General features: G+C 38.3%; 1 protein-coding gene across 20 annotated transcripts in view; it reads right to left on the bottom strand.

The window, feature by feature from the left end:
• Window positions 1-27,419, bottom strand: part of NUMB (NUMB endocytic adaptor protein) — a 147,843-nt gene that overhangs the window by 12,637 nt on the left and 107,787 nt on the right. For 17 of the 20 annotated variants that reach the window (XM_059691322.1, XM_059691293.1, XM_059691447.1 and 14 more), the window contains 4 exons: window positions 26,912-26,986; window positions 20,987-21,019; window positions 3,200-3,274; window positions 728-868 (listed from right to left, as the gene is read on the bottom strand). In XM_059691322.1, coding sequence (XP_059547305.1) covers window positions 728-868; window positions 3,200-3,274; window positions 20,987-21,019; window positions 26,912-26,986 — 324 coding nt within the window. The remainder of the gene's footprint in view (window positions 1-727; window positions 869-3,199; window positions 3,275-20,986; window positions 21,020-26,911; window positions 26,987-27,419) is intronic. The other 3 variants (XM_059691428.1, XM_059691457.1, XM_059691438.1) reach the window with 2 other exon arrangements.

Below are 27,419 nucleotides of genomic sequence, written 5' to 3'. Positions count from 1 at the left end.
AAGGTTAAACCTTGCCAAGGATGTATTAAGTTGTAACCTTTGTGAATGGCTATTCTGCCTCATTCTGTCTGACTTTTAAAAACTCAGAAATTATACACTCAATGCTGTACTATAACTATAGTTAAAATCACCATCAACATGTAAGAGACATCTTTCATATTAGAATTTTAGGTAATTTCCATGAAGGATGATACATTAGGTTATTCTCTATTTTTAAATAAAATAAAAAATTTCTACCACGTAACAATTTCTACCACACTCATTATACCATAATTTAGTATCTCTGTTTTTTTAATTAATTGGAAATACACTCCAACTCAGTTCTTTTATTTGTAGTGGAGTTTCTTTGCAAATAAATTTATAAGCACCTTTCAAATGCCAATATCATCTACCCAGATGTCTTAGCAAATAAATACATGTAAGATCTTGAAAATGGTTCTAATAATGAAAAGTTTCAAATAAAGTGTAGCAGCCACCCTCTCCAGAATACTTCTACTTTCCTTTAATGACCATGGATCTCACCTAGTCAGTCATCTTGCTCCGTGAGTTGCAAGGTCACACCAAGAGTGTGGATTACTTGAATAAAAGGAACGAAAGCAGACTAGTGTAGGCACTTACAAGTACTGTAACAGCACGTACTTGTCAAGTGCAAAGTGCTTGACTGAGCCAACCCGGAAGGAGCTTTGCTGACTGAGGCTAGTCATGATGAAATCCAGGTTGAACTCACCGTGTCCTTGACAGCCATGAAGCAATGACAGATCCAGCGCCGAGTGGTGCCATCACGACATATGTAAGAGAAGGCTCTATCAAAGTTTCTATCTGGTGCACAGAAAGAAACTTTTTCTATTGTCTGGTCAACTATGAGGTCCTTGAAAAAGGGAAACACAAAGGAACAGAGAATTATGAGGTTATTCAACCTTCTCAGAAAAAGCACAGAATGTTCGTTTTATAATACGGAATCCTCACACCTAATGCACTGAACCTATGGAATAGCTAGATCTGAGGCCAGCAGTCTGAATACTAAGAATTTGACCTTAGAGAGATCCCATGAAGTCCTTTGTCCAGAGGCCTCTCTCACCTCATCTTAATGTTCTAAAACATGCTTGCTGATTATAATTTTATTATGGTAGAGCCCATGTTCAATGTGCAATATATGTAAATCAATATATTTAATCCAATTTCCATATAACTTATTTAATAACATCAGTCCCAAAATTTCTATGTATTTATTAACTTACTGATGATTAAACTTTGAGGACTTTCTGTTTATATACTTGCTGAATGACCCAGGATATGCATAGTATAAACATTACACAAAATGTTCTTAAAAATCTAGAGATTCTGAGGCTCTTCTGTGTGATATTTTCATGGCCTAGAATCGCTAGGTGCTGAGATGAGGCTGTTAAACATAAAATTAAATCAAATGGCTTTTATATAGGATTGCTGAGAGTTCTTGTTGCTCCATAAACTTGCCAGTCAATTTTTTAAAAATTTGCAACTCTGGCCCTGGCCGGGTAGCTTAGTTGGTTAGAGCATCATCCCAATACATCAAGGTTGTGAATTCGAACCCAGGTCAGGGCACATACAAGAATCAACCAATGAATGCATAAATAAGTGGAACAACAAATCGATGTTTCTCTCTCAAAACAAATTAAATTTTTTTTTAAGATTTAAAAATAAAAAATTTTTTTGGCAGCTCATTATTATTTTATTTTGCATAACTATGATTACTATAAACTTCCTCTTTAGCAAAGAAATTGTCTTTTGGGTTGTCTGTAATTTTCTTATTGATATGTAGGAGTTATTTATATATTCTAAATATGATCCCTTTATAGACTATACAGATTGCAAAATTTCTTTTCCACTCATAATAGGTCCAAGAGTGACAATCCACCGGTTATTATTACCACTCTGTGTGGAAAGAACTAATTAGTGTCAGTGCTATAAGCAACCACCAGGGGGAAACAACACTTTCTCTATTGTACAAAGCAATTAAAAACAGCTTCCATGTACAAATTTCATACAAAACACTTATAAGTTCTTAAAAATAATCTAAATAAAATGATCGTTGTTTTCAAGATTCATGTACATTTAACACTACTACTTCTCTTGAACTTAGAAAAAGCCTTTGATGGAAGGTCAAAATAACTAAAATGCAGTTATATTAAATCACTTAAAACGTATCTGGTAAGTTACCCATCAAACTGCTCTTTACTAGTCAGACTTTCTCCCAAGTCAGGTGACATTTTAGTTTTTCTGAAAAACTGCCTTCTTGCTAAAATTTCTCCAGACTTTACGTCTCTTAGGAAATTTAAATTAATGATTAATATACTTATATAACACTATATGTTCTCTAAGGGAAGAGTCTACGTCTCTAATCTTATTAATCCTCACCTGAGGATATTTTTCCATTGATTTCTAGAGAGAGTAGATGGAGGAGAGACAGAGAGAGAGACACACATCAACTGGTTGCCTCCTGAATGCACACTAACCAGGGCCAGGGAACTTGCAACCAAGGTTATATGTCCTTGACCAGAATCAAAACCAGGACCCTTCAGTCTGCGGGCCGACCCTCTAGGCACTGAGTCTAACCTGCTAGGGCATATGTCTCTATTCTTATATGTATGTAGGATCACATTCTTTCAAATGCAAAATGCTACCTCTGATTTGAAATATTGTGTAGATTCTAAGTAAATGTTAATCTAATGAGCCATTTACTAGTTCTTAAGATTTCATTTAAATTGGGTTTTCAGTTAAATAGCAATCAATTCAAATATCACTTTCTAAAAACAGAGTTCTATTAAGGAAAAAGAAGAAATTTTTAATGTGGTCCATCATATTTAAAAATATTTTTTAAACTGTGGTAAAAGATCCATTCTTTTACATCAAATTTGTGGGGTTAAACATTTTTTTAAAATGTGTAACAACAGAAATAGAACTCAGATCTTAACATTAAGTGAAAATGCTTGGTAGGCTAAACATGCTGCGTCATGTAGGGCAAAATGCGGAGAGAATTCTATTTTTTATAAGGTAAATGAGTAACTAATTGGCTTCCTAAACATTAACTAGTCTCAGAAGATAGTACTTTGGACAAAGTGAAGGATACAGAGTGACTACAACTGCTTAATGGCACTATAAATGATTATTAGGAATTAAAAAGACGTATGAGCAGTTACATTTAAGCTTGTAAAAGTTTTACCTTAGTTTTTTCATCCACAACTCTGAGTCCATCTGCTGATACCCACAGGACTGCCTTAACAGCTTTCTTTCCAGTCTTTTAAGAGAAACCAAAAAGAAAGGAGAGAGACACACACATATAATGTATATTTTAAAAAGTCATCTTCCATAGAAAACACTGACTTCTGCCTTCCAAAATTCACATGTACAAATGGAGTCCAGGAGAGGTGCCCAAAGCCATATACTCAAACCAAACTGCAGAAACATTCAGGAAAAGACAAGCCAAAGCCATTATTTTAGAAACGCAATGCAAAACAATACAATAAAAGTAAGTACGGGGGGTGGGGGGATATATTAAAACCAAGATAACACATTCCATAAAGGGCAAAGAATTCATAAGTAGATTTCTTACTCATTTAAAAAATAAACCAAGAAAATCACAAGTCAGATAAATTTAAACACATAAGGAGTTACACCACAAGTAGCTTCTACGAGTGTATTTAGAGTAGAAGTAATACATGAGTCTAAATTGAAATGCTGACCATTCTACTACCGTGTGACCCCAATGTATACAGCAGGACCTTGATCATCAGAAATTTTCATGTTAAAAACCCAATAATTTTTCATTCTTCCTTTAAACCATTATTTTTTTCTTCCAGGATTAACACAGAACTAGTTTAGTTTTTAATTGACATTAAATGCATGGAAACATTTTGGAGACATAGGAGAATTAAAAAACTGTTGAAAATATTATTATAACATGAATTCTTTTTACTGCTAAGAAAAGATTTCTTTTGCACATAAGAATCACATGGGAAAAAGCTGATATATGATTTCTCCTGTGATGGAATGAAAACAGGAGAGTGGGAGTTTGTAATAGCAATTTAACAGCTTTCTTTCTTTCTAACTGCTCCAAGGATATAAGCAAAATAAAGCAAAAGCAAAGTGAAGGCTGAGAATAGATATCAAAACATCATAAAAAGTATATATCAAAAGGGATCAGGTACTAAAAGTTGGAGCAGCAGCTTCTAGAAGGGACAAGGAAAGATAAAAAAACGTCTACCATTCTCCTCTGTGTGTGTCCAAACCCCACACTCCTCGGTAGGGAAGGAATGGCCTTATTTGAATGAGCTGTGTGATCCACCCGGACTCATCATCTCCATCACCACCACACATCTGAGGAGAGCCTATTATATGCCAGACAGTGGAAATACTGTACTTGAATTCACACAGCCCATTGAAAGGTCACACTCAGATAAACAAAAAATAAATAATACAGTGATGAGTGCTATAGAACTGAAAACAATCCTATATAATAAAACCCTACTATGCAAATCGACTGAAAGGCAGAATGACCAGTTGCTATGACACGCACTGACCACCAGGGGGCAGATGCTCAATGCAGGAGCTGCCCCCTAGTGGTCAGTGCACTCCCACAGAAGCTGGGCTCATGGCTGGCAAGCGCAGTAGCAGTGGTGGGAGCCTCTCCTGCCTCCACAGCAGCGCTACAGACCCCTGGGTAGACATTCCCTGAGGGGTCCTGGACTGTGAGAGGGCACAGGCCAGGCTGAGGGGACCGCCCCCACCCCCAGTGCACAAATGCCATGTGCCGGGCCTCTAGTGCAGCGGTCGGCAAACTCATTAGTCAACAGAGCCAAATATCAACAGTACAAACGATTGAAATTTCTTTTGAGAACCAAATTTTTTAAACTTAAACTATATAGGTAGGTACATTGTTATTAACTTAATAAGGGTACCCCTAAGGCTTAGGAAGAGCCACACTCAAGGGGCCAAAGAGCCGCATTTGGCTCACAAGCCGCAGTTTGATGACCACTGCTCTAGTGTATAATGATATCAGAAAGCAGGCATGGTCAAATCTGTGGAATCAAAGAAGGTTATTCAAAGGAGAAGACAGACTGGGTACTAAAATAATTTTTTTAGATGTCCCAGATGGGGGTAAGGAGGGAGGGAACTGATAGAAGTAGTGGACATTCCAGGCAGAAAAAACAGCAATATTGGACATGGCAAATCTAGGCTCTATAAATATTGGCTTGAAAGTATGAGTGAGCAAGGCATGGTGGGAAATAAAGAGTAAGAAAGGCCTAGGCACGGAGGGCCTTGTAGGCCTTCTAAAGAATTCCATCTTAATTCTGGGGGCAATTAGGAGCTACTGGAGGAATTTAAACACAATTAAACAGATTTTCATTTTTAAAACATCACTCTGGCAGCAGGGTAGAGGGGCTGGAAAGAAACTGATAGGAGGCAAAAAGACCACAAGATTTCAGGTGAGAGAAAATGAGGTTGACCTTCTTGATTAAGACTGGGATAGAGAGGAGAAAGTTTTACATGGTAATTGTAAGGGAGAAGTTGAGGATTCCTATCAGGTTCCTGGCTTGGGTAACTGGCTAGAGAGGTTAACTAAGAAAGAGAATAAAGGAGCCTGGCTGTGTGGCTCAGTGGTTGAGTGTTGACCCATGAACCAGGAGGTCAGGGTTTGATCCAGGTCAGGGCACGTTGCAGGCTCGATCCCCAGTTAAGGGGCATGCCGAAGCAGCCAGTTGATGATTCTCTCTCATCATTGATGTTTCTATCTCTCTCTCCTTCTCCCTTCCTCTCTCTGAAATCAGTAAAAACATGTTTTCATAAGAGAATAAAAGAGATGCAAAAACAAGTTTGAGAAGGGGAAGAATAAGACTTCAATTTGGACAAGCAAAATTTGAGATGTCTGTGCAACATCAAGGTGAAGATGTCCAACAGGTAATTGAAAAATAGGTCTGAAGCTCAATAGAGAACTCTAGATGGAATTTTAAATTTGAGAGACATTAATCATGGGAATGATAGAAGGGCCAAAGCTAGAAGAGACTATCAATAATTAAAGAAGTAGGAAAAGATGAGTTAAGTCCTTGAAATATAAGAAAAGAAATAACCAGAAGGACAGGAAAATGGGTGACTGAAACTAAGGGAGAAGGGTTTCAAGAAGTAATGGGGTGGTCCAAAATGTCAAATGTTGCAAAGTGATCAAGTTTGAAAAGATGTGAAAAATGTCCATTTGATTTAGCAATGAAGACACAATATAGTGATAGAGGTCGTGTGGTTAATTTTGTGTGTCAAACTGGCTAGGTTATGGTTGCTTAGTTGTTCGGTCAAACACAAGTTTAGATGTTGCTGTAAAGGTATTTTGTAGGTGTGATTAACATTTACAATCAATGGACTTTAGGTAAAGGAGATTACCCTGATAATATGGTGGAAGAGGACTAATCGAATCAATTGAAGGCCTTAAGGATAAAAACAGAGGTCCCCCCTGCCTCCCCCAACCCCCAGAAGAAATTCTGCCTGAAGTCTGCAACACTAAAATTCAACCTGCGTTTCCAGCCCGCTGGCCTACCCTACAGATTTCAGACTTGCCAGCCCCCACAATTGTATGAGCCAATTCTTAAAATCAATACCCACTCTCTAACTAGATATATGTAGAGATAGATAATCTAAATACATATGAGAGAGAAACAGATGGTGGCTCTGTCTCTGGAAGGTCCTGATTAATATAGAGGTGGAAGACAGATTAGAATGGGTTGAGAAGCAAATGAAAGGCAAGAAGAGTCTTGGAGTATTAAATTTGCTCTTTGAAAAAGCTTATTTACAAAAAGGAGGGGTATAGGGTAATGGGGGGACAGGCACATGATCAAGGGAAGTCTTTAAGAATTGTGATAAACTAACATGATGTACCAACAACAGAATGAAGGTAAATATGAATCTAAATTCAGTGCCACTATTCATAAGCTCAGTAAGTTATGCAGTCTTCTGAGCTTCCATTTCTTCATCTGTTGCAGGGTTGGTAAAAGGATCAGAGATATATGCAGTACCTAGAATTTAACAGGATAATGAATAATTGATGGCCATTTATCATTATGTTATTAATAAACTTGAAAAAAAACTCCCAACAGTAAAGCTTCTTGAAAGAGTGATATCTTCAACAACAAATCATGCTTACATGCTGAACGGGAAAAGCAGTGGAAAGATGGAGACTGAAAGCCCTCCTAGAAAAAGAGAAGAATAATTTAGAAAACAGAGTCATCCAGGAGGTGGGATGGGATGGGACTAGAGTACAAGTTTTAGACAGAAAGAAAGATGTCCCCTTCCTTGAAATGGAGGGATGGAGTGAGGCTAAATAGAAATGAAGATAGATTTGTAAAGGAGGGAGTGGCAAACTGAGGAAGTTTACTTGAGAGAGCCACAAATTTATCTGTGAAGGAAATGAGATCACTTGCTTTACTTGGCTAGCGAGAGGAAGGGAGACATGCAGAGTAAGAGAAAGATTGACAATAGCCGTCTGGAGGCAGTATAGCACAGGAACTCAGAGCACAAACCCTGAAACCAGGCTGCTGTCTGGGTTTGAATTCTGGTTCTGCCACTTACTATACATGACCAAGGGCAAACTACTCCACTTTCTATGCTTCAGTTTCCATACCTGTATAATGATGCTAATAATCTTATATACCTCATGGGATTCTTATGAGGATTAAATGAATTAACATATGTAAAAAGTTTAGAACTAGGGTGGGTCATATAATTTTCTGTCCAAAGTGGGACCCTTTTGAAAGTGAAACAGGTGTTACATTGGGGCTGTTCCAGGAAAACTGGGACAATCGTCATCCCACCAACGGTAACTGCCCATATTTAACCAACACTTAGGTAGCAGTCAGGATTCTGCTAGAAGGTAAGTTCTGTGAGGGCAGGCTTGTTTCCATCACTGCTATATCCCTGGAGCTCAGGACAATGCCTGGTACAGAGCAGGAGTTTGAAGGAATAAATGTGCTAAATATCTGCTAGAGGAAATAGGAAACTGCTGATTAGTGACACAGAAGACTGTTACTGGCACTGAAAATCCTATGTAAGAAATTTAAATTTGAAGTTTTATTCATCTTCTTACTGATTACTACAATTGTAGCCTGCAATATTCAATATCTGAGCCAACAGGTAGATATACTTCAAGGAGTTGGGAGGCTGAAGGTGGGAAAAATAAAAGGCCATTTTAAAATGGGATTGTTCCCCATTTATTCTCCTTATCATATAACATTTTTTAGCCCAATTATACTGTCATAGAAACATGTCCATTTTTGAGGCATGCCTTTTTCTTTAGAGGAAGGGAGGGATGGAGGGAGGGGGGGGAGGGAGGGATAGAGAGAGAAAGAGGCATCAATCGATGTGAGAGAGAAATATTGATTGGTTGCCTCCCACACACACCTCACCTGGATCAAACCCACAACTTGGGTATGTGCCCTGACCAGGGATCGAACCCGCTACCTTCTGGTGTACGGGATGAAGCTCCAAACAACTGAGCAACACTTGCCAGGGCTTGAGGTATGTCTTTATAACGGTGGTGTGCTAACCTATCAGTTAGGCACTGTATTTGTCATATTTCATGGCCTCTGATCTCTCTAAAGAGGGGAAGAAAACAAATATAAAGTCTTTCTGTTTTTGTTCATACACCCGGGTGCTGGTGCTCGGATGTCACTCTAGTTTGCCACTTACACCAGGTACTGAGATACTAAGGCTCAAAGAACCTGTAGCTAAATTAAGTTCAGACTTCCCTCCCAGATTCTATAGTAGCAATGCTTCTGTATTATTTGTGAACTTTAGTCTTTTATTCTGATAATATAAACTAGGATTCCTAAGAAACTTTTAGAAAACGATAAAAGTCACAGAGAGAAGGTAAAAGTTTTTGCTTTTGTTTGCCCTAAAACTATACACTTAAGCTAATCCCAAGGAGCTAAAAACAAGTTAGCTAACCAAACAGCAATAAAATAAAATAAAATAAAAATAACTAAGTATAAAGTGTAGAATTTACATACATCTTAGTGATGCAAACACCCTTTTTTTTTCTTTTTCTTTCTTTTTTCTTTGAGAATAAAATAAGTTTATTCAGGTAGAGAAAAAGAAAGAGGCCAGGTCGTGGGTGCTGCTATGAAAAAAGCGAAAAGTACACATTCACTAGAGAGTGAGTTTGCGACAAACACCTCTTAAAAAAAGGACTAGTTACTACTTCAGAAACTAATAACAATGAGGTAGGGGTAATGCAGGTGAGAGACATTCAGAATTATTTCATCACCACTGTTCCAACACTTTCTATTTTAATAATAATTTCAAGGTTATAGGTAGAATTCACACTGACTAGTGTCAATGTACAAAAAACACAGTTTTACAACAAAGAGAAAATTGCTTATTCTTTGAGGGAAGAAAATGAATCTAACATGGAGAGCACTTCAAATTTAATTGGTGAAATCTGAGTAGAAGGCTCAAGCTCACCTATGAGTGAAAGATGGCAAATGTAAGTATAACTTTCAGATAACCACTCAACTCTCAAAATATCCAACTTAGAATTTAAAAATTATCATCTGCCTTAAATACCTTTTACTATGGGTAGATATAAACCAACACAGAAGCTAAGCAGGCTGATATTGGAGGAAATTATAGCAGGTAGTGAGTAGATCCATTACAATTTACTAAGTCAGGAAACTTACACTGCAACAGAAATGCACAGGCAATCAACATGAAAACACCAGTGAAGAAACACATGGTTGTAAAAATAACACAGAAATAATAACATACAAGCTCAGTTCACTGTAAGATCACTCTCTCTAAATTTAAAAGCTACTCACAATAAAAGGCAATTGAAATAACTAATTACAATAAAGAACGCCATCTCCCTATCTATAAACCTATCTCCAGTAGACACCATTTTAAAAAGAAATTGAAAAAGGATGAAGATCACAAGTTAGTGATATCATCAGTAGGCTGACAGATCCTTACAGCTGATCTTTCATTTTACATATTGGTGTTAGCTAGGAAAGTTCTTCAGGTCTCCAATTGGAGACATAAGTTTTTAAATTGTTTAAATCAAAGATTGACAAACTTTTTATGTGAAGGACCAGATAAATATTTAAGACTTTGCAGGCCATACGTTCTATGCCATGACTACTTAACTCTGCCACTGTAGCACAAAAGCAGCCATAGACAATAGTAAACAAATGGACACGGCTTTGTTCCAATAAAACTTTATTCAACAAAACAAGTAATGTGTCACAGATGCCAACCTGATATAAATCATTGTGATCCCTGAAAAGTGAACATTAATTAAATCTTTTTGAAAAGATAATTCATTATATTAAAATCTTAAACCTGTTTAGAATTATGTCCCTGAATCATTTTTCTTTTCCATTTTGTTGTGTTCAAATGTGTTTATCTCCTATTATTTTAAACTATGACTCAGATCTCAGGTGCTTTCCAACTCTAAAGTTCTATGATTCCCAAAATCCCAGTGAGGTAAGAGCATGCAATTAAATAACATAAACAGAAGTAATATTTGGAGGCAAAACAATTCTGCTGGGCATATAAAAGCAAAAAGGTTAAGCAGATGTCCTAAGGTAAGCCGACGTAAAGAAATGCTATCAACACACATGGAAGCATAATTTGGCATAGCTATGAGGTGTTACAAAGCAACAGCAGCCACCAGTTCAGGCAGCAGGGGCAGAGCATGTCACTCTTTCTGAGTAACAGAGATTTGCCAGTCTAGTTTACAAAGCTTTCTGCTACAAACCAAAGAGGCCATCAAGGTACCCAATTTGTAGAGAATCATGGATTAGTCTTTTTGTCACACCTACACACAGATAACCATCATTACAGAGTAATAATATATTCACAGACAACCATGATATGGTGTGCCTTGTAATAAATGAAGAGACTTCTTTCCTTTTGTAGGAAACGTGGCTTCATTTTTAAACATGACAAGGGCCTTAAAGTCTTGTAGTTTGATGACATTTGAATTTCTGAATGTAATTGTGTAATAAATAGATTTTGTCTTATAATTCTAAGATACAGTGAGTATTCCCCAAAGGACAAAGCAGTGAAGGGAAAGAAATGCAGCTTTCTCCAGGATTTGAGACTGGCACTATCTCTATAATGACTGCTTCATTGAAAGTGCAGTAAGTTTTCATCGGGGACACCAATATATACTATTCCCTGCATTTTCTTAACTGAGAGAGGCCTTTAAAGCATTTTTTTGGGGGAAAATAAGGATGGTAGCATATCATGAACCAAAAAGCAAAGGAGAGAAATTTGGAGGCAATTTAGCTCTCCTAATTTGCCAAATCACTTTTAATTGAGGAGAGGGGGAAAACCCATGAATTATTCTAATATTAAATTCATATTTCAAACGTTTGTAATAGCAGAAATGAAAAATCCACAGGCATCTCAAATTCAATCTCTTCAAAACCAAATTCATCATACCGCTTCTCACAATGAATGATTTCCCCATCCCTTGGTCATCCATGCCTGAAGCTTGGATCTTATCTTCTGTTTCTTTCATATATCCCTAAGTTAAATGAATGATCGAGTTGGTCTCCTCCTCCCGGTTATTCTGTTAATGCTGTTCCTTCTGTCTGAAATGCCTTTCTCTTTTAAGTTTAACTGGAACTCATAGTTTTAAGTCAGCCTTAGGTGCTATTTCCTCCCAGAAACCTTCATCACAACCTCTTACATTCTTCCTTTGCTCTATTGCAGCGGTTCTCAATCTGTGGGTCTCTACCCCTTTGGCAGTCGAACAACCCTTTCACAGGGGTCGCCTAAGACCATCCTGCATATCAGATATTTACATTACGATTCACAACAGTAGCAACATTACAGTTATGAAGTAGCAACGAAAATAATTTTATGGTTGGGTCACAACATGAGGAACTGTATTTAAAGGGCCAGAAGGTTGAGAACCACTCCTCTATTGATACGTTAATGTTACACAATTTGCTAACCATTTTTTAAATATCTGATTTCTCCCACTACAAGGTGAACTTGAAACCAGTGTATCTGTCATTCATTCATTTTTTTCATTCACTAACTCAAATATTTTGGAGCAATTACTATAGACCACCTACTATTCTAGGCATTGAAGACTCAGCAGTGAACAAGACTTTAGATGAGGGACCTCAGTCCTCAGAGAGTTATGTTTTAGTGAAGAAGAGACGAACAATAAGTAGAATGTATGGTATGACAAATGGTGATATGCCCAATCAAAGAAAAATAAAGCTAGGAAGGGAAATAGTGTGTGTATATGGAGGAGCATGGTATTAGGAATTTAAAATAGGGTCCTCACTGAGAATGGGGCTTTTGGACAAAGAATGGAAAAATACAGCAAGTGCAAAGGTTGAGGTGGAAGCATACCTGATGTGCTCAAGGAATAGCAAGGAGACTAGCTAGTGTGGATGGAACAGAGGGGCAAGAGTGAGAGTGGGAGAAGACAGGAAAAGGAACAGAGGGAATTCATGTATAGTGGCCTAAAAGGCCCAAAAGGCTCTGATTAGGTCAGGAAACTACTGAAGGATCTGGGACAGTGGAGCAACACAATCAGACTCCTGTCTTAGAAAGATCACTCAGGCTGATATCCTGAGAACAGAAGGCAGGGGAGCAACAATGAAAACAGAAGAAACAGAACACTACTGCAATGATTCAGCTGAAAGGAGAAGCTAGCTTGGATCAGGGCAACAGTGGTAGAGATAGTGAGACAGAAAATGTTGATGGAATGGATATAGGGTATAGGAGAGAGAGAAGTAACGATAAGATCCAGAATTTTTGGCTAGAGCACAGAGACAGAGTTGCTGTATATGAGTTGGGGAAGACGAGGGGAGTTTAGCTTGGGAGAGAAAGATAGAATTTTGATTAGTGTGCGCTATCTGGTGTGAAATGTTTAATAATGATGATGATAACGATACCTAACACCCACTATGGCAAAGTTTTATACACTTTGCTTATACTTAGTCATTTAATCTTTAAAACAATCCCATGAGGTTGGTATTATCATTATCTTTTTAAAAAATAGATTTTTATTGATTTCAGAAAGGAAGGGAAAGGGAGAGACAGAAACATCAATGCCAAGAACCACCAATCAGCTGCTCCCTGCACGTCCCCTACAGGGATCCAGCCTGCAACTCAGGCATGTGACCTGACCAGAATTGAACTGTGATCTCCTGGTTCATAGGTCGATGCTAAACCACTGAGCCATGCTGGTGGGCTATTATCTTTTTTTTTCATAGGTGGAAAAACTGAGGTACAGAAAGTTAAGAACCTTTCCCAAGGTTACAAGCTAGTAAGTCATTGAACCAGGATTAAATGCAAACAATCTGGCCCCCCAGATTCTGTGCCCTTGACCTCTATGCTATACTGCTTCTAAGATATAAACCACTATGGATTTGGAAGAAGATGTCTGGAGATAAAAATTTCAAACTCACAGCACTAGAGACAATATTTAAACCCATGACACTATGAGATCATCAAGGAGAAGTAGAGTTAGAGAAGAGTTCACAGAGGTAGGCAGCATTACACACACACACACACACACACACACACACACACACACACACACTAGAGGCCCGGTGCACAAAAATTTGTGCACTCGGAGGCGGGGGGGTGTCCCTCAGCCCGGCCTATGCCCTCTTGCAGTCTGGGACCCCTCAGAGGATGTCCACCTGCTGGCTTAGGCCCACTCCCTGGGAGACTGGACCCAAGCTGGCAGTCAGACATCCCTCTGGCAGCCCGGCAGCCCTCAGGGTATGTCCACTTACCAGCAGGGAGCAGACCTAAGCTGTAGTCGGACATCCTTAGTGCTGCTGAGGAGGCAGGAGAGGCTCCCGCCACCACTGCTGTGATGGCAGCCATCAGCCTGGCTTGTGGCTGAGCAGAGCTCCCCCTGTGGGAGCACACTGACCACCAGGGGACAGCTCCTGCATTGAGCGTCTGCCCCCTGGTGGTCAGTGTGTGTCATAGTGACCAGTCATTCCCAGTCATTCTGCTGTTAGGGTCAATTTGCATATTACCCTTTTATTATATAGGATAGAGGCCTGGTGCACGGGTGGGGGCCGGCTGGTTTGCCCTGAAGGGTGTCCTGGATCAGGGTGGGGGTCTCGCTGGGGTGCCTGGCCAGCCTGGGTGAGGGGTCCCCACTGAGGTGCCTGGCTAGTTTGGGTGAGGGGCTGATGGCTGTTTGCAGCTGGTCACACCCCATTTAGGGTGGGGAGGGTCTCCACTGGGGTGCCTGGCCAGTCTGGGTGAGGGGCTGAGGGCCGTTTTCAGGCTGGCCAAGCTCCCCGGCGACAGAAGCTCCCAGCCTCTCCTTTTTTTTTTTTTAAATTCTGGGATTTATTTACCTTCTATAATTGATACTTTGTAGCACTGAGAGGAGCTTAGAGCTGGCCAGGGTGGGTGGGAGGAAAGCTTGGCTTCCTCCATTGCAAGCCTCCTGCTTGCTCCAGCTCTGTGGCCATGGCCAGCTGAAAGCAGGTATCTGGGGTTTATTTACCTTCTATAATTGAAACTTTGTTGCTTTGAGTGGAGCTCAGAACCGGCCGTGGCAGGTGGGAAGCTTGGCTTCCTCCATCATTGGGGCAGCCAAGCCGCCTGCTTGCTCCAGCTCCGTGGCTGCCGGCCGCCATCTTGGTTGGGTTAATTTGCATATAGTTGCTCTGATTGGCTTGTGGGCGTGGCTTAAGGCATAGCGAAGGTACAGTCAATTTGGATGTTTGTCTTTTATTAGTGTGTGTGTGTGCGCACCCTAATATGCAAACAGACCAAACAGCCAAACAACCGGTCATTATGACATGCGCTGACCACCGGGGGTGTGTGTGGAACATAGCGGGTGTTGGCCAGGGTGCGAGGGTGGAGCAGGTGAACAGGGGTGCCAGACCAAGGTGGGGTGCCAGTCACTGTCATCGGGATGAGTCTCTGGTGGTTACTGAAAATTCTTTGCTCCCGTGCTCCACGGTCCTGCCTGGTGCTCACACCTGCTGCTGGCACTGGAGCCGCTGCTTGTACCCACTGCCGGCGCCTGCCAGCCCTGATCACCCGAGGGCTTCTCCACCTCCCCATGCTCCTGAGGGGTGATTGGGGCAGCAGCCGCTGCTCACACCCGCTGCTGGCACTGGCCCCGATTGCTCCGCGCCATCAGTGGGACTGGCGCCATCAGCACGTGGGAGCAGTGGTGGTGGGAGTGGGGCTGCCAGCAGACAGGGGACCCTGAGGCCGTGGCAGGAGGGGGCTGGGGAGGGGCACGGACAATGGGCCAAGAGCCACCCCTGTGCCCACTGCAGCCTTGAGGCCCATAGTTCCTTTCAAGGTGCACAAATTTGTGCACTGGGTCCCTAGTCCTATATAATAAAAGGCTAATATGCAAACTGACTGAATGGTGGAATGACCAGTTACTATGATGTGCACTAACCAACAGGGGGCAGACACTCAATGAAGGAGCTGCCCCTGGTGGTCAGTGTGCTCCCACAGGGGGAGCGCCGCTCAGCCAGAAGCCGGCTGGTGAGCGCAGTGGCGGTGGCAGGAGCCTCTTCCGCCTCCATGGCAGCACTAAGGACCCCTTGGGGGACATCCCCCAAGGGCTCCTGGACTGCGAGAGGGCGCAGGCTGGGCTGAGAGCGCCCCCGCCCCCAGCCCCAGTGCACCAGGCCTCTACTAAGAAATAGACAAGAGTATGATCCCTGAACTCCAAGGAACTGGGGTATTTCAAGGCAGGCGGAGGAATAGGCTATGTCAAATGGTTTTGATAGGTTGGATGACAAGACCACTGGAAGAGAGGAAGAACTGAGGAGTGGTGAGGGCAAAAGCCTCATTAAATGAGTTTAACAAAGGATGGGAGAGCAGGAACTGAAAGCACTAAGAAGATACCTTTTTTCCCCCCAAAGGATGGTTTGTGTTTTATGCTAATGGATGATCCACTAGACCAGCGGTTCTCAACCTGTGGGTCGCGACCCCTTTGGAGAGCCGAACAACCCTTTCACAGGGTTGCCTAAGACCATCGGAAAACACATATAGAATTACACATTGTTTTTGTGATTAATCACTATGCTTTAATTATGTTCAATTGGTAACAATGAAATTGGGGGTCACCACAACATGAGGAACTGTATAAAGGGTCGCGGCATTAGGAAGGTTGAGAACCACTGCACTAGACAAAGAAAACTGATTGTGGGGGAAACAGAGGGTAGCATTGCTAGAATAAGGAGGAGCTGGAATAATCAGAATCTACTGGAGGAGCTGGCCTCAGCCAGCAGCAGGTGCATCCGGGTGTAGGAGGGAAAAGAGAGCATACAGGCATGGATGCAGGTAGGTGAGTAGACTTGGAAGTGCCACATGAGAGTTTTCTTCTGATTGAATCTATTTTTTCAGTGAAGTAGGAGGCAAGGTGATCAGCTGAAAGAGAGAACAAAAGTAAGAAATTCTGGAGGTTTAAGAAAAGAGAAGGAAGTGCCGAATAGTCATCTAAAAATAGAGTAAAATGGACTTAAAAAATATAGACTGTCTTGTATCTGGATAGCCTAGCACAGTCCCTAGCATGTCTTGGCCACGAGCTATGACTTGAAGCTTGAGAACCACTGGGTTTTTCATAAATACAAATTTTAAAAAACTCCAAAGGTTATTGATTTTTTTTAAATCTAGAAAAGGTCTGTGACCAGGGCATGTGACATACTAGTTGATTATGTCACAGGGAATAATGAAACCAAAGATGAATGGAAATCTTCTGATTACTCTTGGGACTTTTTGTTTTTCTTCAGGAATGTGTTATAATGTATTTCAAAAAGAAAAATAAACCAAATCCTAAAAGATGTATCAATAAAATGCAAGGAAAATAAAATTTAAAGAAGAAAGGGCATGGCAATTTAAAAAACAGGAATGAAAGGAAAGAGGCAGCAGCTATTCTAATACTTTTAAAGAAAAGGATCCAGAATGAAAATAAGCACTAAGCACAATTTGTCACAGAGGAGAAATTTGGGAAATCTAAAATAGAATGAAGATGAGAGTATCCTGATTTAAGTGGGTCATAAGTACCATGAAATGTCTTATTCTTGAGAATTAGGTGAAATCAATATAACCATGCATTATGTTTAAACCATGAATTCTCTAAAACATAATCATTTCTATGATGGCATTTAATAATCATGAAAGCATAAAAACCATATTTGGCAGTACATTAACAGGATTTGCTACAAAAGATATAATAATATTTTGGGTGATTTTTATACAGTTTGACATGGTTACCCACTCCTTCCTAAATCAAAGTGACATAATAGCCTTGGGAGGAGTTCACAAACTCTACAGGGTTAGAAGCAGGTAATAAAATGAGAGAAGCCGGCTGAGTGTAAGGACAATAAGAAGTTGCAGGTATTGTGGCAGACAGACAACCAAACGGCATAGTTGCTAGCTACTCAGCTCAAGCCACTACTGTTGTCATGTAGAAAGCATGCCATTCTGCCAGACCTTCTAATTCTTTTTTTAAAAAAAAATGTATTTTTATCGATTTCAGAGAGAGGAAGGGAGAGGGAGAGATAGAAACATCAATGATGACAGAGAATCATTGATTGACTGCCTCCTGCATGGCCCATACTGGGGATCGAGCCTGCAACCCGTGCATATGCGCTTGACTGGAATTGAACTCAGGACCCTTCAGTCCACAGACCGACGCTCTATCCATTGAGCCAACCCAGCTAGGGCCAGACCTTCTAATTCTTAAAACAGATATCCTACTTTGTATTTGCAAGTGTTCAATGTTTGAAATACTGGCACCCAATTCAAATTTATAAACCATGCACAGGCCATACAACACATATTTATGGAAAGCATTCAGGCCCTTGACTTGTCTCGTGTCCTCTGCATTAAGCACTTCTTCATTCATTATAATTAAGGTATACCTGAGGAAAGCAAAGGCCAATACTTCTGAATGCGAGAACATCAATATGGGGTAGGTGAAAGAACTCTGCACCAGGTTTCAGAAAACCTTTGTTTCAAGGCAGGCACTGCCATTTACTACTAACTGGGTGACCTCTTTTGAATGAACTCATTCATTTGTAAATGCAGTTTCATGAACTGTACTAATTCACTGAGCTGTTGTGAGTAGCAAATTGGAAAGTAGGTCAAAGCATATCATAAACTATAAAGCTCTATATGAATACAAGTAAATGCCTGTAAGATAATAGAAAACCTAGTCTCAGCCACTAGGTTCCTAGCATAGAGCCCCTGAAACCCTTGTAAATTCTTAAGTGATTAAAGCATTATGAGCATCTCTTGTTCTAATATTTGGTCTCTGACCTGTTCCTGACATAAGGATCCTAAAACCCTTATAAATTCTTAAGTAGTAACAGCACTAGGAGCATCTTTTGTTCTAATGAGACGACTGGGGGGGGGGGGGGGGCTGGTCACTAGTAAGAACAAGCCGTGATTAGAAGCTTGGAATTTTCAGCCCCACTCCCTATCCTTCAGAAAGAGAAGAGGAGCTGAAAAAGGAATAACTGATCATGCCTACGTGAGAAAGTTTCCATAAATCCCAACATTACGAGGTTCAGAGAACTTCCAGGTTGGCAAACACATACACACTAGGAGAGTGACACACCCCAACTCCACAGGGACAGAAGCTCTTGAGCTTGGGACCCTCCCAGACCTCACCCTATGTGTCTCTTCATCTGGCTATTTATCTTTATCCTTTTTCAAATTCTTTGATAAACTGGTAAACGTGTTTTCCTGAGTTCTGTGAGCTGCTCTGGCAAATTAATCAAACCTGAGGAAGAGATCATGGTAACCTCCAATTTGTAGCCAAACTGAACAGAAGTTGTGATTAACCTGGGGACCGACTACTTACAATTGGCATCTGAAATACAGTGGGAGCACCGTTGTGGGACTAAGTCCTTAACATGTGTGATCTGACATTATCTCTAGGCAGTGTCAGAATTGAGTTAAATTGTAGGACACCAGCTGGTGTTGCAGAGAATTGCTTAGTGTGGGAAAAATTTACACATATTTGGTGAACAGAATTGAAGTGTTTTGTGTGAATAGTAAGCAGGACACAGGAGAAAAACTCAAGGAGGCAGATTGCACTAAGTTTTTCTAATACAATGGTTTTAAAGAGAGACATAGACGGGAGGTCTAAGCATTTTATATCACCATGTTCAGTCAGTTCCTCATAAAAATAGGAATATAGATTACTTAGCTCATGGGGCTCCTTAAATATACTAAAATTATGAAATCCTTTTCAAATGTTAAGTGCCCAATAATTACTTGGTAATAGAGTACTGGCCTCGTATGGCCAAATACACAAATGAAGCTGCCTGTAATACTTCCTAAAAAGTTGAGTATATTCCTGACTTCTCTAAAACAATGAGCAATTTAATGTAGCTACTTTGGAAAAAGTGATTTCAGGTTCTCAGTTTTTCCCCCCTTCCCTTTTACAATGGTTAATAACAGAGCCCGGTAACAGGCCCAGGTGTATCTGTTCCCTATGGCTAAGGTTTCTGGAGGTACTGCGCCCATCAGCAGGAACAGGGAAGTGCCTGGGTAGTCAGGTCCAGGTAGCAACTTGGTGAAAAGAGGAAGCAGTTCTCCTGGCCATGACTTAAAAATTCAGAATCAGGGCTGATAATTCTTACATCTACCTACTGTTATGCAAATGTCTGATGGAAACATTTCTTGATAACTGTTGTTCTTGTTATCCTGAGATCATTAAATCACATATGATGTAAAGGCTAAGAAAGAGTCAAAATTCGTGAGAAACTGTACTGGATAAAAACTCCCTGTTATATGTCCTTTGAATTCTTCATTTTCAGCTTTTATCAAACCACAATTGAACTCAATAAAACAAGTCTCTTTCACCAGCCTATTTCTTGTAAAACAGTGTGAAAGTGAGTTGAATCATGGCAACCTGAAAGATTTAAAAGGCTCCAAAGTAGTTTTGCATTTAAAAGTACACTTCTGGTAAGATTATAAGTGATGCTTCCTCCTGCATCTGTTTTCCAAACTCTTTGAATGACTTTGTAATTTTAAAAATTGTGTATTAGAATAAAATCAGCCTGTCATAAAAATAATTCTCCCTGCAATAACATAAGAAAAAATTCTGATAGTCACATTTACTCATGGGTGCCATTATGGGATTACTTAGCATCTTTTAAGGAAATCCTATGGGAGTCAAACTCACTAGTATGATTTAAATATCTCCAAATAAATAAAATGTTAGTTTGAACCACTAAAAAAAAAAGACTCTTAAATGCTTTAGCTAATAAAAAAGTAAATTAACTAGAGATAAAGCCAAAGTTAATTACTTACTACCTTTGAAGGAGAAAGAGAATAAAAGTAATTTTCCCAGAAGCTCTTTATTTATTAGCATCTTTTAAGGCTAAATCTTTTAAAGTTCATTTGTAAAATAATAGGAAAACAGAGTGACTATATAGCATAGTGATTAAGAATGTGGGCTCCAAAGTCAGATTATCTGGGTTCAAATCTTAGTTTTTACCACTTATTACATCTGTGAATTTAGGTGGATTATTTAGGCTTTGTAGAACTTCACCTGAAATTTAACTTAGATTGAAAAAAATAGCAGAGTGTAAAATTTGCAATACATTTAATTTTCACTTGAATTTAATATTTCTTCCCACTTCTCTGTCAATATAGAACACTAAATAAAACCCACTTCTAAAAAATTCAACTAATATGAACAGTTTTGCAATATCCAATTAAATTTAACACCTAGTCTTAATAAAGAGACAATCCTTTTTTAACCTACTTTGTTATTGGACTTTCCTAGGAATCATCAGATTTAGTATCAACAGACAAGGTAATATCATAGATAGCAACTTTCCAATTCATTAATTTCCATATATAATAAATCAATTGCTGTATTATAAAGATACCAAAGCTGTATTTCCTTTAAAAAAAATATGTCAGTGCTATACTAGGGGTGTAACTCCTTATAAAGCAAGCACAAATGTGGCATCAAACTTACTTTTCCAAAGAAGCCTTTGAAGAACTTCCTTTCCTGGAGGAACAGGGGGACAAGTCGAGCGCTATTATTGTATGGGCTTAATGTCCCAGGGTTTCACACCAATAAGCACATATGGAAGTTGGGTAAAGGGCAAAGTAGGAGAAGGGGAGGGAGTGAGTTTTAAAGAGTTATCCATACCAGAAGTGACATGAAAATGCAGGGAAACATACTACATGGCCTAAGAATCCATGGAAAGAATGAGAAGAAATCAAACCTGTATCCATGCAGAGCAATTAGTTTATAGTCTCTACTTTTAGAACAGAGATTATCCAAATTTGGTAGCAGAGAAAAATATTAGGACATATTGGTTTTGTGAGATTTGCATTTTAAATTTCATAATAGTGAATAGTAAATAGATTAGTTCCATACACATTTTTCAATTGAAAAGTAGAAGTCATCAATTATAAAACCAGTTCACATTCAAATGATCACAAAATCATATAGCAACACATAAAATCCAATTATGAATGTGCAGCAAGGGTCATTGTCAGACTTTTTCTTTCTGAGTTCAAGATGTCACTTAGAGAATCCTTACTTATGCAATAGGATTAATCTATATGTGTGCTGATCAATTCCATGGCAATCATGGGGAAATAATAAATATATTCTATTGCAAATAGAATAAATCTTCTATAAAGAACACAGGCTAATGATTTCACTGAAGCAGAGAAAACAAGCATATGAGAACAAAACCACTTCTGTGGACCACAACTGACATTTAAGGATTAGGGTTTTGTTTTCTTTTTAAATGTTACTATTTTAGAAACAGAACTTGCATGGACAGTTACAAGTATACAATCCTGAAATTATGTACATGAGACAGACATAGCTATTTATGGTCTCAGCACCAATTTTTAAGTACATACAAACTTTAAAACTGACCACCATTTGAAATTTGAATTTATGCAAAGAAGATGGATTCAAATTTACCCAAGCTAGCTTAAGTTTGTTTACATTTTCTAGACTTTGTTAAATTATGCTTTAAGCCTTTACTTTTTATAATCAGTTTTTAATGATGGGCAAATATCTAGAAAAAGACAACTGTTCTAAAATTTGACTCTCAGACAATTTATAAAGTTATTCAAACACTGAATAGTTTGCTTGCTCCCTAAGTTTTGAAAATAATAAGCAGTATCAAATATTTCTATGAAATGTTTTGAACTTAAGCTGGAAAAATAATAAAGTAATTGGGGTAGGTATCACAATAAGACTGACATTTTATCTCTGCTGCCAAGTTTGATGACCCTAGTTTTGTTAGACTGTGAGCAACCATCAACTTTTAAGGATGCAGCCAAAGTTAACAGATTCACCATTCTTAAGGATAGTGAGGTAAGGGAAAGAGATCCATTAATATTTAATTTAGTTTCCAGAAAAGCACTTGTTAAATATGGAGTTTGACTTCTTTTTATAAAAGATCTCGGATGTTAATGAAAAAAGTTGACGTGCAAAATGCATAAAAAGGTAGTTATTAGAGAATATATATTTTTAAACAATTAAGTTATGATTCTTTTACCTGCTAAAACAAAAAAATATATTAGGAAAAAATATATCAAATAGTGAATAAAAAAATCAACATATTAGAAACTGATAGTACAATGAAACTAGTCTAAACCAAGACAGAGGGAGACACATTTACAGAGACAATGGGAAGAAAAGACCTTTTAAAAGGAAGGGCACTCTGGATCAGTGTCAAGCAAGATAATCAAAGGCCTGATAAATTTTCTACAGAATAGATGGATGAATTACATTACTCCTCATCTAGCACTATGACATAAAGACACTGAAAATGAACAATAGATTATCCATAGACAAATCCCATACAATCTAAGTCCCTAAGTGGTTAATTTGTGAAATTATGTCACAAAGTAAATGAGTTAAAAATAGCTATAAACTAACTTTATGTACACAAAGTAAAAAAACAAAACATATGTGGGCTCTAAGAAGCATATGTTTAAAGTACTATTTTATTTTAGTATCTCTTCACTTGAGAATGTTAAGTTTGCAGATAACTTTTAATTGAAGTTAAAATAATCCTAAATGTTAAAGGGCTACTTCGAGGAAAAAGAAAACTATACTGGCAAACTATCCTGCTTCCTCAATTCCCCATAAATTTAAAAAGCACTGGAATGTTAGATTTTTAGTTTAAAGATCACTTAGGTGGTTAAGTTTAAGATGACTGTTTTGCTATTTAACTGGTACATCTGAGCTATATAATTCTTCAAATTTTAAAGTACTGACATTCAAACTACTTCCATGGATATGTTATTTTTCTTTAATCTTTAGGTTGTACACTTTTATATTTGCTTGCATTTATTTGAAATTCTAAGAGGAAGCTTTATGATCTATAACAGTAAACAGAAATACCTAAAGAGACATAGCTTTTGGCATAATATAAGCATCTGGTATATTTGATTACAGATGTTTGTTAGGATCAATGTTAGGGAGAGAGGCAACTAGAATTTCTGCATAGCAAAAATATGAAAAGAAGACAAAGTCATGAATTTTTGTGATTAATATGATCTAAGAAGAACAACAAACTGAAGACTTTCACTTGCTGCAACCTTCTCAGTACAGTGTTAGAAAGAGTATTTATACAAGGGGGGCGTCCGAGTACAATAAATAGGAAATTGACATCAGCTACCTAAAACTTTAAGCTTATTTTTTAAAAGTACATGTTTCCCTATGTAAAATTATAATAACATTTGCTACAAGTCTCCTGGATAGGGTTGGTCTGAAAATTTTCAAAGAATTTCTTGAATGAAAGTTCAGAAATGGCCCAGCCGATGTGGCTCAGTGGTTGAGCATTGACCTTTGAACCAGGAGGTCATGGTTCGATTCCAGGTTAGGGCACATGCCTGGGCTGTAGGCTTGATCCCCAGTAGGGGGCATGCAGGAGGCAGCCAATCAATGATTCTCTCTTATCACTGATGTTTCTATCTCTCTCCCCCTCTCCCTTCCTCTCTCTAAAAACCAATAAAAAAACCTTAAAATACTACAGGGAAATAAGGATCTTTTAAAGTTATGCAAAAGGATTTAAAAACATGACATGCAATTATGGTTATGGTGATTATTATGAGATTCAATTTGACCACATATTGAGGACTGAATTGTTTTCTGTATATTCATTCCAGAAATATTTTTTGAGTGTCAGACACTGTTTTAAGCATAGGTATAATTTTTTAAGTGACAAATTTGGTTCCTATTTCTGGTGAAAATAAAAACTTACTAAATTTTATAATCTAAATAGTCCTGCACTCAAATAATCATGCTTATAGTTTTTCATCTTCTTGGTTAAAGAAATAAAAAGGTAAAATAAAACAAAAACATTCACTCAACTAAAAAATTAGTTCTAAAACTCGATGGTAAATAGTGGCTATCTCTGGGATTGCAAGAGATTTTATGTACTGTTTTTGTTCATTTGTATTTTATACAATGAAATTTACTACCTATATAATAAATAGATATTTCTATTTAAAAGTAGGTGTTTTTTTTCCCGTCACCATCTTTCCTTTCATACCCTCCTCCATCTCCACTCAACTCATTCCTCCCATCCCCTGCAATCACCACCTGTTGTCTGCATCGAGTTCTTTTTTTTCTTCCATTTTTACTCAATCTCTCCACCCTCCCAGCCCACCTCCACCCCCCAGACAGCCTGCTCTTCATTTATGAATCTGCCTCTATTTTGCTTGTTAGTTCAGTTTTGCTCCTTAAATTCCACTTATGAGTGAAATCATATGGTAATTGTCTTTCTCTGACTGGCTTTTAAAAAAACCTAGACAATTAAGAGGGTTAACTACTCATTACACAACTAAATACCATTTCTTAAAACTTCTGGTCAAATTTAAATCATCCTTAGATTTTCCTCATTTAGAGAGTGAACCTGAAGCTATACTCTGAGTTAAAAGACTTTCTAAAGGTTCATTCCACAGTGACCTTCTAACCGTAAGCGACAGAAGTTATAAGACAGAGGATGTTGGAGGAGCCAATGGGGGAGGGGGGAGGGAGAGACATATGTAATACTTTCAACAATAAAGAATTATTTAAAAAACAAAGTTATAAGACTTTAATAACTACTTATAGCTTGTTTCAGGTCCATCTGGTATATTCACTGATTTGTCTATTGCTTTCAGTCAGTAGTTTATGACATTTAAAATGTTCTTTAGCCATAACTGGTTTGGCTCAGTGGATAGAACATTGGCCTTCGGACTGAAAGGCCCCGGGTTCGATTCTGATCAAGGGCACGTACCTCGGTTGCAGGCTCCTCCCTGGTCTGGGCCATGCTCAGGGCAGTGCAGGAGGCAACCAATTGATGTGTTTCTCTCGCAACGGTATTTCTCTCTGTCTTTCCCTCTCTCTTCCATTCTCTCTAAAATCAATGGCAAAATAACCTCGGGTGAGGATTAAAAAATAAATTAAAATAATTCCTTAAATGACTGTAAGACAAATCATTACATTACTTAAACTGTTAAACTGTTTTTAGCTAAACTTATCTTATTTTTCCAGTGAACTTAAAGTTATTTTGTTAAAGAGACTGAATTTATATTTCTTGAAAAATTATATTTTCTGAAGCTGTATTTAACTGGGAAATATATATTCAGGTGGACATAGCAAGTCTATAAATTATAGTTTCATGTACCATAACACATGGATATAAGTCTCTTTAATATTATGGTAATTGGAGAGCACAGAAAGACTAGGAAGGGCTTCAATCATTTAAGAATTTAAATGACCAAAACCCTTTGCTTCCTGCATGTACCCTGTGGTAATCTAAGGTAAAGGTATGTGTAGAGTATATATTGTATCTACATTGATTTTTTTTTTTTTTTTTTTTTTTTTTTTAGTTCTTTGCATAGTATCATCAGTTATTTTTCTCTTCCTTTCCCGTCTACAAAAGATTTAGGCTTTTCTTCCAAGATATAATTCATTTCTCTGAGTGGCTGCTTCCTAGATTTTTATATCTTTTATATTGAGGAATTATAGAAAAGGTCCTACAGAATGTATCAAGAAGCAGAAAAGTTTTGATTATTAAGTAAACTGAGAAAAAGCACTCATTAGTAGCCAAACTCAAGGCAGCCCACCATACCAGCATATCCAAAGCAACAAGTATTTAATGCTATATGGGGCAAAGGCATGCAGAAGTAATGCTTAAAGCTTTCAGAGCAAGGGGTGGGGGTGGAGAAGGCCAAACACTGGAGAGAAGGAGGTTGTGAAGAGGGCTGTCAGAGTTTATGAAACATTCTTCAAATCTATCCAAAATATGAAATAAACACTTTAATCTGAACCTTTATGAACTCTGAATCCATTCTCTCCTTTTATTATATACACAGGCATGTGCCTAGGATGTGTTCTATGGCATAACAGGAAAGGAAACATTATTTATCAAATATGCTGAAGTTTGTGCAAGAGGCAGGGCGACATATTGTTTATGTCTGAGGAGTGTACAGAAGGAAATTGGGAGTAGCAGTCAAATTAATAAGTCCTCCCAACACAGATATCCCCATCTTCTATTTTTTCCTAAAAAGCCGTTTCTTATAGTAAATTTAAAATCAATAATTTATAACCCAGTTATCTCAGTTAGGTTAAGACACTAATTGTAACAATTTTATCCTGGCTTTAGAATATTATTTATCTGAAAAATTTCATACTACTTGTTTAATATGGTTCTGAACCAGAAGAACCTTTTGAATACTGTCTGGCCTAAATTGAAGAAGTTGACCTTTATAATTTACACCTTTGGATGAACATGAGATACTCTTTATCAGTGAATTCACATCTTTTGCTTTAAGAGTAAGAACTGGATTGTGGGTCACTAAAATTTATGAGCAAAATCTTTCAAGAAAATATTTACAGCATATAGACCAATACCGGTAACCATCAAATACATACAGCTTTCAATCTTTTTACAGCCTCTTCACAGATGTGCATTCCTCTTGATTCATCAACTTCTACATGGCCAAGGTACTGTAAAAAGAAGAAAAAAGTTAGGGCTTTTGCTATGTTTATTGAGTAGCTCCCCATCCCCTCAATTCCAAATGTATCAAAAGAAACTGGAAACTGTCATTCTGGGAAGCATTTTTCTCTGCAGCACTTGCGATCTTACTTCTGGTATGCAGAGAGTTTGCCTCAAATAAACTTATAAAAATTCTCTACATGCTCGGATATTCTCTACATTGACATGGTAAATATGCATTATATATAGTTCTAAGATGAAAGAGTATACTCTCTTTAGGGCAAATATGAATCATACAAAATCCAAGAAGATATACAATCATGTCCTGCATAGCGACCTTTCAGTCAAAGACAAACCACATATACAACAGTGCTCCAATAAGATTAAAATGGAACTGAAGAATTCCTATTGCCGAGTGACATCTAGCTGTTTTAACATCCTAAT

The sequence above is a fragment of the Myotis daubentonii genome, chromosome 1 (assembly GCF_963259705.1).
Source record: "Myotis daubentonii chromosome 1, mMyoDau2.1, whole genome shotgun sequence".
Classification (NCBI taxonomy): Eukaryota; Metazoa; Chordata; class Mammalia; order Chiroptera; family Vespertilionidae; genus Myotis; species Myotis daubentonii.
This window is presented reverse-complemented; position numbering and strand designations above follow the sequence as displayed.